This window comes from Vanessa tameamea, chromosome 10 (assembly GCF_037043105.1).
Source record: "Vanessa tameamea isolate UH-Manoa-2023 chromosome 10, ilVanTame1 primary haplotype, whole genome shotgun sequence".
Lineage (NCBI taxonomy): Eukaryota > Metazoa > Arthropoda > Insecta > Lepidoptera > Nymphalidae > Vanessa > Vanessa tameamea.
Window position 1 is genome coordinate 827,206 of NC_087318.1, and position 16,733 is coordinate 843,938.

The following is a 16,733-nucleotide window of genomic DNA, read 5'->3' on the forward strand; positions in this document are numbered from 1 at the left end:
CAGTAAAAACATTCTAAAACTTATAGTTTGCCAACGCAATATGGAACGAAGCATGCTAAGCATAAGGCTACGTGACAGATGGAGGATTACGAAAATAAGCAAAAAGACGGAAGTGAGCGATGTACTAAAGATTAAAAACCTGAAATGGAACTGGACTGGTCACATTATGAGAACAAACAAAGGGAAACGAAAGACGCAATGGAATGACATCCTAGGAATGGAAAATGTTAAAAGGGACGTCAAATCAAGAGATGGAAATATAAACTGCCAAAAGGTTGGAGAAGACTTGCTCGTGACAGACACGAATGGAAGAAACTAGGGGAGGCCTATGTCGAAAGCTAACCTGACCAAAAAACTGGTTGCTGAAGAATTCTAAACACCACTTAGAATAATAACATTTTTTATACTTAGTATTATAGTGTTTTACGTATTTTTGGTCAGCGAATAAAGGCTCTTATTAAGATTATTATTATCTTAGTATGCAAATTTACACCTAAACTCGCTTAATATATTTATGGGTAATTTAGGTATATTATGCCCTAGTAACTTATTTACTTTGTGATGGAGTTGATGCCTCTTCCTCGAATAATCGGGTTTCAGAAAAAATATATGCTTAAAAGTATTTTGTTTTTATGAACATTTGCTAATTTTTTAAAACATGAGGATCCAAGAAAAATATTTGCTATACCACGACGACTAGTACTTACCTCACGATCTCTAGTCAAAAACGAGTAGTACTATTGATGGAACCTAGAATCTTTTACCGGAACACTATGTGGAGACTACTACTTGGTGGTAGGACTTTGTGCAAGCCCGTCTGGGTTGATACCACCCACTCATCAGATATTCTACCGCCAAATAACAGTACTCTGTATTGTTGTGTTCCGGTTAGAAGGGTGAGTGAGCCAGTGTAATCACAGGCACAAGGGACATAACATCTTAGTTCCCAAGGTTGGTGGCGCATAGGTGATGTAAGGAATGGTTAATATTTCTTACAGCGCCTTTGTCTATGGGCGATGGTGACCACTTACCATCAGGTGGCCCATAAGCTCGTCCGCCAACCAATTCAATAAAAAAAAAAAACACTGAAGGAGTTGCACGGAAGGTCTTTTTAAAAAACTCTTAATGGATAAAAATCTTTCGGCGCCCTCTGCGAAAACAAATAATTATGTCAACAAATTAAAAATAATATTTACGACATTTGCCACTGGCTCTTAAATAGCTGTACCGACTACAAGTACATACTGATACTCAACTGAGTGTGACGGACCTCTATCAACCTGGAACCTTTTTGTCTTTTCGGACAGACTCGTAGACAACATAAGGATGTTAATGGTTTATATGACTATTTATGAGACTATGTCAAACTGAAACGGACAGAAAACAGTAAAATATCGCTCTGGTTCATTGTTGTTGAACTTGGATAGGATAGTTGCCAGTTTCTCAACCTTTTGCCCCGAGCTCCAACTCTCTGGGTCCCTTGCCGGGGCTTAATCACTTTACCATATAATTCATAAACAAACTCATACCAAAACGTGCATAATTCACTCAGTATTTATTAAATATACGTTTTCGTTCACGACAGACGTGATCAACCTGAATCTTGCAGATCCTCTCAGCCGCAACAAACCGATCGTCCCTTCAAACCGTTAAGGAATTCTAAGATGGAAAGGCTTAATCAGCAAATACTTTTAATGCTAACTATAAATTATATAATTTAATTGGTTCACATCAATGAATATATGCAGGAATTTGTAAAATCAATTCTAATTTAATTATATTATAAAATATTTTATTCTATAAAGCAGGAAAACAATAATAATAAATATATCTAAATAAAACTAATTGACTGTAGAGTCGCCATCAATTCTACCGATGCATCAACAGGAGTTTAAATGTTAGGAAAAATATAAATTTTAATAAGTTCCTTGAAGTTTATATTTATAGAAGACATTCTTAAGATTCTTTATATGTAAAAATATTTATGTATATAAAGAATGTTATGTATACAAATGGACTAAATCAGTAGCCGAAATAAGGTCGCAATTTCTTAAACCCTAAAGTATTAGTTTCAAGTGAATACGAGTAAGTACTCCTCCTTGGGACTACCTATAGGTTTCAAAAGGCATTAGATTTATAAGGAAAGCTTATAAAAATATTATAAATGTATTTCGAGTCTTACTGACGTCGGAGTATCATTACATTTACATACATTCAGCGGCGGCCTTACTCATTGCGAGGCTCCGGGCGGTAGGTCTTTGCGAGGCCCCCTGTCCTCGGTGAAAAGTATGTATGTGATTCGAAAGTAGGTCTGGCTGTTTGGTTTAGGTATTTGTTATGTTTGACGAGTGATGGTGGAGTTATACAAATAAATAAAATTTGTGTACTTTTAAAATATTTTACATTTAAATAATTACAAAGTTAACAAATAAAGAACTTATAATTTTTTAAATGGATGTAGTTGGCGTATTCCTTAGACTAAAATCTTTTATTAAAGCATGGGCCGGGAATTATGCGATTAAAAAACCTATCTTCAAGTGTTTCGAGGCGCGATATTATCAATTATGTTCTGAATTAATTAATTTGTAAACTAACTTAATTTTAATTTACTGTTATTTTATAACCTTAATAAATAATTAGGGATCAAAAACAAAAAAAAGTTTTAAATAAAAAATCTATTTTAATTTTGCTTGGATTTTTGCGCGAGGACCCTGCAAGAGCGAGGCCCCGGGCGATTGCCTTGCTCGCCACCCTCTAAGGCCGCCCCTGCATACATTACATTACATTAGCAGCGTTTTATGATTTTCTTTTTTCTAAGTGATTGTTACTGTTAGCCCTACTGACGTTGACAGCATTTCCTGATTCCCGACACTCAAGCAGCATATTTTGTGCTCACATAAGGGAACAATGCGTGTATCGTAAAAGGTATCTTCTCTGAGGTCTTCCTGATAGAAAGTGTTTGATTATATTATTTATATATATATATCGTCACAGGAAACATTGATAGCGTGATTCAGGTTTGTCAGACTTGACTTATCATGGTATAAAAATTATAGAATATTGTAATATTTATTAATTTGAGTGATTTATTTCTTATTAGGTAACGGTTTAAAAAAACTAATAAAACATCACAAGGGACTCATTCATTCATTCACTCATTATTTAACGTGAAAAATATTTCGTAATCTTTGACGAAACTTTATAATACTAACTTAAAATAAATAAAATATTCGCATTTAGTGTTGTTAGTGTTACTGTTGCGTTAAATAGTATACAGATAAAACAAACGCGTGTAAAACCGGGAAGCACAGCTAGTACAAAAATAAAACCAGTTACATTATACTAACATAGCTTTAATATATTATATAAATTGATTCGTAAATGGATTTATATAATATCTACATATGTAATTAGCAATTAATAAAACAAGTATTGTCCGCATCTATACCTGCGTAGACTGACTTTTAACATTAACTTATATAATCAGGTTATATACGAAAACTTTAATAACGTTTGTAACGCCACGCTATATTCTAAGCCAGGCCAAGCCAAGTCAAAGCCATGCCACGACAGTTTGTGCTGGAACTGTCCGCCAAGCCCGCTTTTGATTATTAGTGACGTCAGATCAGATTATCCAGTGTGAGGAATTGAATACCCGATTCATCCGTTTCTGAACGTCATTCGTTTTTTTATGCAAGAGATACTGTCGCCCATGGCGACCGATAGTACAGAAAAAAAAGGGTCGGGAGAAAATAACATATAACATATAGTACTTGTTATTGTCTTTCGTTTCACGTTATAATTGAAAAATACTACTGCCCTGAATTAGAGAATGAATTAATTCACGCGGGATGATGTAAGTCTAAAGATACCACTGAACGAAATCTATTCAAGGATTTAAAAGTTATAGTGGCATAAAGAAAGACACACATACAAACATACGCACGCACATGAATCCTTTAAAACATTACACTTCTTGTTTGGGCAGTGTAATAACTTATTTTTTTTATACTGCGTCACTAACTTTGGGAACTAATACCTATTTTATATCTCTTGTATCTGTAGGCGTAGCTGCATTGAATCACTCACCCTTCAAACTGGACCACAACAATCTTTGGTGGTAGAAAATATGATGAGTGGACCCAGACTTGCACAAAGCCATATCACCCAGTAAAGTCTTACGTTCTCGCGATTGTTTTTTATTTAAAATTGTACAAATATTATGTACTATGATGACCAGACGTAATTTCAATAACATAAAAATAATTTCAGACAGATACAGTATATTAATAGTTCATTTTTATTGTTGTATTGTACGTATATAGATTTGAAAACACTTCATAAATTTGAATTTTGAAGATTTGACTGAACGAGTTTGTTTTATTCACAGTTTATAAGTTACTCGATGGTTTATTAAATGATTTGTATTAATACCTCAACAGTGTACGACACTAATGGTAAATATATAAAGTATATATAAAAACATATGTGTATTTAATAGCTTGCGTCATTAAGGCCCCATTTTCATTAATTTCCAACTAATGAAAATAAATGGAAAAAACAATTTATTGGAAATACTTTGATAAAGAAATGTTGTTATGTATAACTTGTAGATGAATACATTTTTGGGATAACTATAAGTATAATTTTATCGTCTAATAATCGCATTTACGTGTTACGTTTAAAAGGTAAAATAAACTACTGGTCAAGTAAAGTTTTCTTTGCAAAGAAAAAAAAAAATCTTTATACAGCCCTAGGTAGAACTCAAAGAGCCGAGATGGCCCAGTGGTTAGAACGCGTGCATCTTAACCGATGATTTCGGGTTCAAACCCAGGCAGGCACCACTGAATTTTCATGTGCTTAATTTGTGTTTATAATTCATCTCGTGCTCGGCGGTGAAGGAAAACATCGTGAGGAAACCTGCATGTGTGTAATTTCAACGAAATTCTGCCACATGTGTATTCCACCAACCCGCATTGGAGCAGCGTGGTGGAATATGCTCCATACCTTCTCCTCAACGGGAGAGGAGGTCTTAGCCCAGCAGTGGGGAATTTACAGGCTGATTATGTTATGTTATTATGTAGGTAGAACTTTGATTTGTCACAATCCCGTGCACGTAAAGCCGTGAACTGATATCTGACAGGGTACAGTGCCCCCTTATTGGTGCACTTCGACATCTGCGCAGATAGCTTTTTGTGATTGGCCACTGTAGCCGAAGCCTATGGTCAAGAGCATCTGATATCATAAATAAATGCATGAAATATCAATACATTTATAAGTCATTGCACGTTTCGCCAATTTGCTCCATGTTAAACTCAATTACTTCGTTTGACCCCAGTCAATCGCGTATTTAAACCGTTTTAATTAATCCCCAATAACGATCAAGGTTGACATAAACAGACGGCACGACTTTAATTATGAATAGGATGAAACCAAAGGTTACAGCTGGATTCGTCAAATTTCTTCAATAAACAAACTGCCTTAAAGCCTATTCCAATCACAGGAGGAACAAAGATAATTTAAAGACTTTGACATTGAATTGACGTGATATCATATCATGACGCGATCTTGTATCCGTGGTATTTATGAAAAAATCCCGTTTTTAATGTCGATGAAGTTTTTATTGGAACTTTGGCAGTAAAATTAAAGTTGCTATAAGTAAATTTGAATAGTTTTATAAATAAATACATAACAAACACATAAATAAAGCTGTTTATAGTGCATAATATAGCAGAGCTATTAATTCGTAAATCGCATCGAATGTGTTAATCTAAAGTTTTTTTTTAATTCCTTCCTCAATAGGAATATTGCGTTAGCAACATTAGGAACTGAAAATGTCCCTTAGCCTTATTGTAGTGGTTCATTTATACTTCCTACCGGAGCACATAAATAATAAGTAGTATTATTTAGTAGTAGTGTATATTATGAATGGGTGGTACCTACCAAAATACAGGCTTTCACAGAGAAATATGTAATATATAAATATAAATATGTAAATATGTTTCAATATTTGTCCGTTCTGAAAATTAAATACCGAAGCAAAAAAGGTCGCCATATTGGAAGAGAACTCGGACAGACGATAAAAATTCGATATTGAAAATCGAGAAAATAAAAACTTCAAGATTTCTATATAACAGGGAGACGTTGTTTTTTGTAAAGTTGACGGAAAAACCGCTACAGCAAAATATATAAATCTTACACCAGAAGGTACAGCGGGTTTCGGAGTTTTAGTAATATCAATGTTCCTGTTATTAAAACATGCTGTATTATGTTTTAGCAAATTAAGTTATCGCCTCAAGCCCGAAGCTACAACGACTGGGTGGCGCCATCCCTACCGCTATTCTTCGACGTGTATCTCTTCAACTGGACCAACGCGGAACAGTTTCCTGAAGAAATACCAGATTTGGTTGAAATAGGTAAGATAGATTTTCTTCTTCCTCGTGTCTGTACACTGTACAGTGATTGTCGCCGTTTCTTTCAAACAGATCTATATTTATCAAACATAATATTGTTGTAAACATATCCTGAAACCATTGTAAGTATACCCACTTTATTAAAAACATCCCAAAGGGAGTCTCGAGTTCCAAGATTAAAAATAGACCGGTCAGATCTATTTTGGAGTATGAAACAGTTTCAATATCTGTAGCGTTACCCCAAAGCAAAATGTATACTAATCGAGCAGTATCAACATCATATAGATGTGATACCTTTTTTTGTTTAGAAAAAAAGCAGACGAGTAAAGAATGAGGATTGGTTAACAATTCCAAGTGACACACTTACGACTTGGACACGGAAAGTGTATGGTCAATTATAGTCTAAGATTCTATCTTCTTCGTGAACTTATGTCTGTTATTTGTGTGGAAGTCTTATAACAAAAAATATTTGTATTTTTAGTATTAAAAGCGCGTGTAAAATTCAAATATGACGAGTATATTTCGCATATCGACCAGGAAAAAACTAAATTACGGTTACAGTTGGAATTTATTAAATTTTGTGAGTCGACTTGAAGAGTTGATGGATTTCATTCACTGCCAAATTACAGAAATTACTACATTTTAAATTTATTTCTTATAACGAAGTTAGTCAAATAGACATATGGACCATCTGATGGTATGTGGTAACCACCATTAAGAAATATCAACCATTCTTTACATTGCCAATGTTTCAACGACCTTGGGAGTTAAGATGTAATCTCCCTTGTGCCTGTAACTACACTGGCTTTCTCATCCTTCATATCAGAACACAGCAGGTGGTAAGATTTCTAATTAATTTGTAGTATCTACCCAGACGGGCCTGCACGAAGTTTTATCCCCAACTATGTAACAAGTTTTAAAAAAGATTTTATTTATAATGCATTAACAATTCTATCCCCAGGGCCATACCGTTTTCGTGAACACCGACGTCACGTGAACGTTACATTTCACCCCCAGAACCACTCCGTGTCGTACCGCACGCAGCGGAGCTGGTACTTCGACGAGACCAGCAATGGTACCCTACAGGACAACATTACTATCCTCAACGTCATCGCAGCCGTGAGTAATACCATTGTTATTTCAAAAACACCTGAGTTTTAATAACCATGACCTGATACATTTAAAGGTAAATAAACGCAGTGAATCTTCTCAAATAATAAGTATAGATAGTCTATAGATATTTATCATTTTAATAATTATTATTAACATAAAAATGGACTAATGAATGGACTGATGAATGGATGGATGGAATGGATGAATGAACATGTACAACATACAGAATATTATTCGAAGATACTTATTTTCCCACACATACTTGAATACAAATATCATATAATATATATATGTACAAACGTATAGTGAAAAATATAAGTGTACCTTTTTTACATTCATCAAAAATGTATTAGTTAACGTTAAGCGGATTTACTAAGTTTTCTACTTTTAATCCACTTTGTTTCAGCTAACAAGATTGAAAGGCTTGTCATTAAAAAGTTCAGTCTGAAATCCATTCTCAGTTACAATGTATTCCAGACTGGAGTTTTCAAATTCGATTATAATAATATCCTCTAAATATGGTGGTTAAATTTACGATAAATTATGAGAAATAGTTAAGTATTGTAGGATTCGGTGTTTATAACCGAATAGAATCGAATTCAAAATTTAAAAAAATATATATATTGCCTTTAATAAATATTACATGCCAGCCAATTGTAAATAATAAATAAATAAATAAATATTGGACAACATCACATACATTACTCTGATCCCAATGTAAGTAGCTAAAGCACTTGTGTTATGGAAAATCAGAAGTAACGACGGTACCACATACATCCAGACCCAAGACAATATAGAAAATTAATGAACTTTTCCTACATCGACTCGGCCGGGAATCGAACCCGGGACCTCGGAGTGGCGTACCCATGAAAACCGGTGTACACCCCACTCAACTACGGAGGTCATCGAACTTCAAAATTATATGATTTTGGTTAATGTGACAAAAAAAATATGTCGATTTAATATTAGATAAAATTCTCGGTATACGTTACTGTTTAATATTCATGGACAAGTTTTCGATGAAAAAACAAATATATTATGTTTTGTCTTTGATACAGTGACGACACTTTTTGATTAACATGACTGAAGAGTCAAAAAAAAATGTTTTGGAATTAAATTATAATAAGAACCAGTATTCCAATTCCTAATTCAATTATTTAGGTAATTGTTATTTTCCTGTGCTATGAATAGGTCTTTGTGTTATAGCACAGATACACAAAAAGACAAATACACACAGTCACAACACGCAACAACAGACGAAATTTAATTAACCCATACCAAAGTGCATATAGGTACCCAAAGTTGCGTTTGTGTGGCATTTGACGGTCACTCAATCAATTATAGCCGGAATACTATGAACGCAACGATCTGAAAGAATTAGCATAATTTATAAGCTGAATAAGCACAATTGAAACCCAATCATTGTACTGTATGGTATATATTATATGCAATAAATGTACTTGTTATATCTTTTGTTAATTTAGTATATAATTTTTATATGCACCAATCATTGGCTAATGGTTCCGTATTGTATGTTTCAGTCGGCTATCTACCGATCTCGACATTGGGGCTTTCTTAGACAGAAGGGCTTGTCAATGGGACTGGCCATGTTTGGCCACGGTATGTCCATTTCAAGGCTTGCTGGAGAGCTTCTCTTTGACGGCTACGAAGATCCACTACTGGATCTTGCGAAGAGTCTGCCATCGAGTACTACTGGTGGGGCGCCACCTGTTGACAGATTTGGATTGTTTTATGAGGTACGTCTTGAGCATAAATACTCATGTTCTTATATTTTTCTTATGATAAGCGGACGGTCAAATGGGATACCTGATGGTAAGGAGTCACCGCCACCCATATACGTTGACGCTGTAAAAAATATTAGTCATTCCTTACATCGCAAATGCGCCGCCAACCTTGGGAACTAAGATGTAATGTTCCTTGTGCCTGTAGTTACACTGGCTCAATCAACCTTCAAACGATATTAAGTCGATGTTTGGCGGTAGATAGTACAAAGCCCTACCACAAAGTAAAGCAATTCTTACGTTCCCTGTTTTGGATTTTAATTTCTTCAACAGTTTACTAAATTTTTCATGGTTGACATACTGATTAAATGATTTCTTCGGAGCACGAAATACGAAGCCATTTAAACATCGCGCAAATTAAAAGTTTAATCCTGACTTAAAACCTTGTAATATCTGTTAATAAATAGACGAAGTAAAACAGTTCAATACCATTTTCTTAGAAATAAAAATATTCTAAGCTTATTAAAAGTCATTATCTTTGAGAGATGCGGCAGCTGTCAACAGACATGAGCTGATAATGACGGTAAACTTCCTCATTATAGATCAATTGAACTAATGCTTACCAATTCTAATATAACAGAACCAATACCGAAAATGATTAAGATCTGTATTCTTCAGAGAGGAAAATACCCTCAGTGCTCGCTCTACGTGAGTACAAGATGAATTCGTTTCATGAGAAAACACTTGACCCTTGTCCGATACAATTTACACTGACGCCGATCAGTGCTCGCTTATTAATGTCATCTTAGTCGATAAATGGTCGTGGGTTATTCGCAAATATCGTGGAGATAATTAGTTTAAAGTCAAGTAATTATATTGTTAAGTCTTTCATAAATTTTGGTTTGCTTATCAAAAAAAGGATATTGCCTTCAATTTTCTACATTTTTTTAGAAAGTAATTTAGATGCATTCGTGCAAACACTGAAAAAATTATTCAAGTATATACTTTTTGACAAAAATATTTCAAACGTAAGTTATTTTAGAAAAAAATTAAAGGAAATTGATCATTCTTTATCAAAAAAAGTACTGGAATTACCAGTTTGTATTGAAGTTCAAATGACCAAAGTCAGATTATGTAATTTCACAATAGACGACCATTGACATAATAATGATGCGGCCACTAAGTGTTGTATTTTAATTCACATTAGTATACCTGTTTTAATTAGTAAATTGGAGCTTAGTATCTTAACTAATAATTACAATTACGACTAAAACTCTAGTACAATGTATACTCACTCACTTTAACCATTAACCTGATAACTTTGCTGAACTTAAAACGAGTTTGATCACGGACGAGACTAAACCTCTATAGGTATAGTATAGGGTAACGTAACGGCCTGCAAATTGCCCATTGCTGAGCAAAATATCTCCCTAGAGTTGATCATGTGGCAGTTTTCCTTCGTCGAACACAAGATGAATTATGGAGATTAAGAAAATTAAATTATAGAAATTATACAAATGAAGGACATGAAAATTCAGCGTGTCACGGTTAGGTTTCATTCCGCAAACATCGGTTAAAATGCAGTAGAGTTGTTAAATGTTTTTGTAAAATAACAAATGTTATCTATTTCCCAGAGAAATAACTCAATGGACACAGAAGGGCTTGTGGAGGTGACGACAGGGGAGGTGAGCGGGACATTGCCGGGACAGATACTTAGATGGAACAACTATGAAATCTTACCCTATTACAGTGGAGAATGTGCTAAGGTAAGCTATGAACTTAAACAGTCTGTTTAAAATCTAAATAAACTTGATTCAAGTAGACTTTTATTTTCGAAATACAAAGTTAAGTCAGTTAAATGAAAGATAATATATCCTGCTGGAAGTCAACGAGTATTAGCTCTACGATTTTTTTATAATCTATATAATCTTGTGTTGAATAATATGCCTTATTTATTAATGGTATTTTTAATAAGCGATTTGAATTTATGAATCGGCAAAGTTATAAATATCTGCGTACTTTCCTCAATATGTTATATGTAATTCATATACTAAGATTATTCAGGACTCGTTTCATGGAATACTAATGCTTTTGAAAGTTCTTCAGAAAACGCTCCAAAATTATCAGTTATTAAATATAAATATAAATGTTAAACAATATTTTTAGAAAAAAAGGAATATTTACAGATTCATTAGGTTTAAAATCTTTCTTTCTGAACGGGTGGTAGTTTTTTTGACGATGAAATAACCGAGTATAATGCTTATAAATTGTTTCTATTATGTTAAATATATTTACATAAGAATTACATGTGAACAAAAAAACCATGACAATGAGGAATGGTGGTAAAAATACTAGCATTCCCCCGTTGAATCGCAACTGCGGTCCTCTTGGCAAAAAATGAACCAGCCCTGCCGTCACCAGTGGAGGCAATAAGGCGAACTGTCACACTATTAATGCAGATCTTTGCGTTACTAGTCAAACTACTTTTATATTTTGATTTTAATAATTATAATTGCTAATTGTAGACGATCAGGTGCATTGAACTTTTTTACTAGGTCAGTTGATGTGGGTGTCGAAAACGTATTCGTGATAGATATTACTTTTTTATCAAAGCGTCTCGCTTAATAAAACATATCGATTAACGTTTCTAGGAACCACATAATTGTATAGAACGATAATTTTTCTTAAAATTAGCTTATTTCAAACCGGCTTTAAATAATATATCTTTTGTTTGCATGTTGATGGTTTCTGATTGCGAAATAATTACATATGTGCAATTTATTTCAAATGAATCATTTATTTTTTTAATTCTAAAACTGCTGACGACTAAACATGTGACGGCCCAGCGATTACAAGACGTGAATCTTAACCGATAATTCTGAATTCAACTCCGGGGCGAGCACAACTGAATTAACATGATTAGTTTGTATTTTTAATTATATTTCGTGCTCGGCGTTAAAGGTAAGCATTTTGAACCTGCACGTAGTGGATGAGAATCTGTCACGTGTATCTACTAAACCAAATTGAAGCAGAGTAATAGAGTAAGGTCAAAACCTTCACCTTAAATTGGGGTGGTATCCTTTGCCTGACATTGGGACATTAACACAAATTTTACTACACATTTTGTATAAGATTGTACATATAATAAAAATTAGAGGTTTTCCTTTTAGTTATTTTCATACAAGGTAATATATAAATTGAATTGTATGTAAGTAATTAATAAAAGTAACCATCGAGTTCCCGGTTTTCATACACGAAACTTCTGACAGCTTTAGTGAGTTCCCTCAGCGGCAGCACTCGTCTGTTAAGTAGCAATCAAAGATTAGTTTTTTAGTATTCGCTTCAATCGAGCATGTTGTTATTACAATATCAAAGTGGTCATATTCAGCGCGGTAATATTGATTCGATTATGTTATAAATAAAAAAAGCAGAAAACACAATACCCGTTTGACAATATATTTTTTAAATCTGTCGCGCACTGTAGTTCTCAGTTCTTCTCAGCTGACATTTAAAATGTTACAAATTGTAACATTACAGGTCGCGCACTGTAATGCCAGTTCTTCTGACATACTTATGTAGTGGTCTAATCTGATCTGTTAAAAAACTGAGTGAACTACCCTTAAATTCAATTTAAGGGTAGTCCACCCTTAAATTCATTTTGTCAAATGACGTATCAAAATAGCTTATAAGATTTTGATTACGATGACTTAATGCTTGCATTATCCATGCCTGACGTGCGTCCCTTGATATAAAATTCTTACATATCCTCATTCAAAATGACGTTGCAGATAACAGGAAGCGCGGGCGAATTTATGCCACATAATCTCACCGAAGAAGGCACGCTCACAATGTTCGTGCCAGATTTGTGCCGAACTGTCAACTTGGAGTATGAAAAAAGTGGTATCTACGACGGTCTTCCCTATCACAAGTACACCATGACTGACATCAGCTTCGACAATTGTAAGTAAACCGAGTAACGATCTTACTCACCCTTAGCATCGTAATGCTTCTTTAAATGTATTTAAAAGAATAATAACCTATACGCGTTACATACAAATCCTCATACCAAATTACCAAATTTGTGTTTATAGTTTTGCCCGCGTTCTCTTCGTAAAGCACCCGAATCGATAGATTTTATTCTATTTATCATTACATAATAAGTTATATCGCAAAAAATCTACACCATATTAAATAGCTTGTTTTCCCCCTAAAGTTAAATATCAATCGAAAAGTGGAAGAAGACGTCTAGCCGAGCGATTCCTCTCATGTTCGTCACCGTCATCAAACTTCTTGGAATTGGATTCGTGACCGTCTTCTCTTACGAAATTCTCTTACGTTTATTTAATCAATCTCTTTTTTACAACCGTTGCCAACTTACCATGGTTTCCAATGGGTTTGAACGAATGCCATCACAATATTGACAGCAAACTAACAGTACGTACGTAACAATCAAATCGAGAACAGACCAGATCCAAACATTATATCAAGAAGCCAACGCTTGGCGCTTTAACTAGTGGCATCTGTTAACGACCCCGTGATATGAAGCTGCTTCAACGATATATTTGTATAATGATAGTGAGCGGCAAATAGTAATTATTATATACTAATTATATACAAATATATTTGTAGTATAAATAAATAATGCCGAGATGGCCCAGTGGTTAGAACGCGTGCATCTTAACCGATGATTTCGAGTTCAAACCCAGGCAACCACCATTGAATTTTCATGTGCTTAATTTGTGTTTATAATTCATCTCATGCTCGGCGATGAATCGCTTGAAATACGTATAAACATTTTTTCAGAGGCATTGCCAGGGATGAAAAAATTATATTATAAATGCCAAAGTAACTGTTTGTTTGTCTGTCTCTTGCTGTTTCACGGCACCACTGAACCGAATTTGATGAAACTTAATATAAAGCGAGCTTGAACTCTAAGGAAAGACATAAGCTTTTATAACTAACAGCTGGCGATCGACCAAAACGTGAGCTAAAGCATAACAACTGGTGTAAAATAACCCAACATACGAATTCTCATCCTGTTTATATTTTAATTCCAGCGACAAGAACACCAGTGAATTCGTGTTTTTGCAACGGTGATTGCGGATGGGGTGGTTTGATGAACGTCTCAGCGTGTCGTTACGGCAGTCCATCCTTCCTTTCGCTCCCTCACTTCCTGCACGGTGACCCGGAACTGAGGGAGAAAGTTCGCGGAATGAACCCAGATCCAGAACTACATTCGTTCTATTTCGCTATTGAACCTGTAAGTTAATATACAATAATGATCTTTCTATCTTTAGACGACCTCCGTGGTCAAGTAGTGTGTACATCGGTTTTCATGGGTACGCCACTCCGAGGTCCCGGGTTCGAGTCGATGTAGAAAAAGTTCATTAGTTTTCTATGTTGTCTTGGGTCTGGATGTTTGTAGTACCGTCGTTACTTCTGATTTTCCATAACACAAGTGCTTTAGCTACTTACATTGGGATCAGAGTAATGTATGTGAATGTGATGTTGTCCAATATTTATTTATTTATTTCATTATTTATAATAGGTAGGCACCACGTGGACCACATCATAGGTCACTACTGCCCATAGACATTGGCACTTAAAGAAATGTCAATATTCAATGCGCCACCAGCTTAAGAAATTAAGATTTTATGTCCAATGTGCCTGAAGTTACACTGACTCACTTACTCAGCAAACTTCTGGTTTGCTGAGTAAGTGAGTACTACAATACTGAGTATTACTGTTATTCGGTAGAATATGTGATGAATGGTACTTAATTGGACGGGCTTCAATATAGGGGAAGGTTAATATTTCTTACTATACCGATAGCTATGGTCGTAGATACTTATCATTGGGTGGCCCGTTTTCCCGTCCACTTATTTCAGTCTATTATATGACTTCTAAAAGAAGGTCCGCCGTCATGTATTAATGGAATGTTATTTCGTTTCAGAGACTCGGGGTTCCGTTGGACGTGGCTGGGAGATTTCAATATAACGTGTTTATTGAACCGTGTCCTAACATAGCGTAAGTAACTCCTGCTATCCATAGCTAATAATTATATTAAAATTGGTGATATTATATCAGTATTTATTCTATTATATTGAACTGGCAGCGAGCAGTCCACGTTGAAAGCTACTTTTCCGCCGCGCAATGTTATACAGTTTATAACGTATCGTAATCTGGAGTTTTTAAATCTAGATATTTTATTTTATCCAATATACTAATTGGTAGGTCAAAAAATTATCACTTTGAAACAAACTGACTCATCAACTTTTTGAATATTAGTATAAATTAATGAAATCATTAAAGTTTTCAACGGGGAAAGTTTTTAAAACGCTTGAGTACTTCAAATATCAACACGTATTTATTAAAATATATCTAAAAATACAGGTTAATTGTTTTGTCTCGTCTTGCCTTCGCCTCCTTGAGATCATATTACAATAATTTTGCTTATCTCCCTTTTCAGGCTCTACGAACACGTTCCCAAAATGATGTTCCCAATATTTTGGGTGGAGCAACACGTGCGAGTGAGCAGCGAGGTGACGGCGGAGCTGCGCATGGTGCGCGGCATTCTGGACTGGGGCGGCGCGGTGTGCGCGTGCGCCGCGCTGCTGTTCGCCAGCCTCGTGCTGCTCGCCACGTGCTGCACCAAGAAGTCCCAGTACACCAAACCAGAGGAGATCATCTCGGAGAAGCCTAAAGATGAAGCAGAAATCAAATTAACATCTATCTAACTGACAAGTTTCTTAAAAAAGGACTTGAAATATTTTTTCTTCTCATCAGCGTCAGCTCTAATCTTTAAAGTTTATCAGGGTAAAACATCAATGTGTTTTGGTGGTTTTTGTGCCCTTTCATATCAGTGCCATAGTAGCTTTGACCTCTACAATTATACACATCTCGGTCATTTTCCGTATCACCTTTTCTGGAAATAAAATTCTAAGACCGTGGATATTGGAGTCCGCGTATTTCCGTGCATCACATAAAGATGCCTTTAAAATTGTACTTTTGGCATGCAAATCGCATACGCATTTTAGCGCCTCTCCCCATCTAACGCACAGGGCCCAGAGCCGACGTTGATTTTTACAACAAAATCCTATACGAATTTGGTATCTCGTGTCTAATTAGCACGCCTTTTGGAATACTTCCATTATGTCGGTAAACGATTGATTCTTATACTTTCATGACTTACATGACAATGTAAAAAATTGTCATAGAATTGAGTTATTCGAAAATGTTATTTTAAATAGAAGAGCGATAACAAAACATCGCTATTTTTTTAATAACTAATTCTTAGCCAAAAAAAAAAAATAATGACTGGATCTGGATTCAACGTCATTATTTAAAATAATATAGATAATTTTCTACAATGTTATTTATGTTAGTGTTGGCAATGAAGCTTTATTTAATTTTCGGTGAAACATTTGAACATCGGCTAGTCTAGGCTGAGCTACGGACCTAATAT

The 16,733-nt window shown here is 34.9% G+C and overlaps 1 protein-coding gene across 1 annotated transcript in view; it reads left to right on the top strand.

Moving 5' to 3' along the window:
• The window catches only part of LOC113395953 (protein peste-like), a 64,325-nt gene extending 47,869 nt beyond the window's left edge, over nt 1–16,456 (top strand). The window contains exons 3-10 of the mRNA XM_026633701.2: nt 6,278–6,416; nt 7,375–7,532; nt 9,068–9,283; nt 10,903–11,034; nt 13,057–13,228; nt 14,326–14,528; nt 15,222–15,295; nt 15,738–16,456. Coding sequence (XP_026489486.1) covers nt 6,278–6,416; nt 7,375–7,532; nt 9,068–9,283; nt 10,903–11,034; nt 13,057–13,228; nt 14,326–14,528; nt 15,222–15,295; nt 15,738–16,005 — 1,362 coding nt within the window. The 3' untranslated portion in view covers nt 16,006–16,456. The remainder of the gene's footprint in view (nt 1–6,277; nt 6,417–7,374; nt 7,533–9,067; nt 9,284–10,902; nt 11,035–13,056; nt 13,229–14,325; nt 14,529–15,221; nt 15,296–15,737) is intronic.
• The last annotated feature ends 277 nt before the right edge of the window (nt 16,457–16,733 follow it).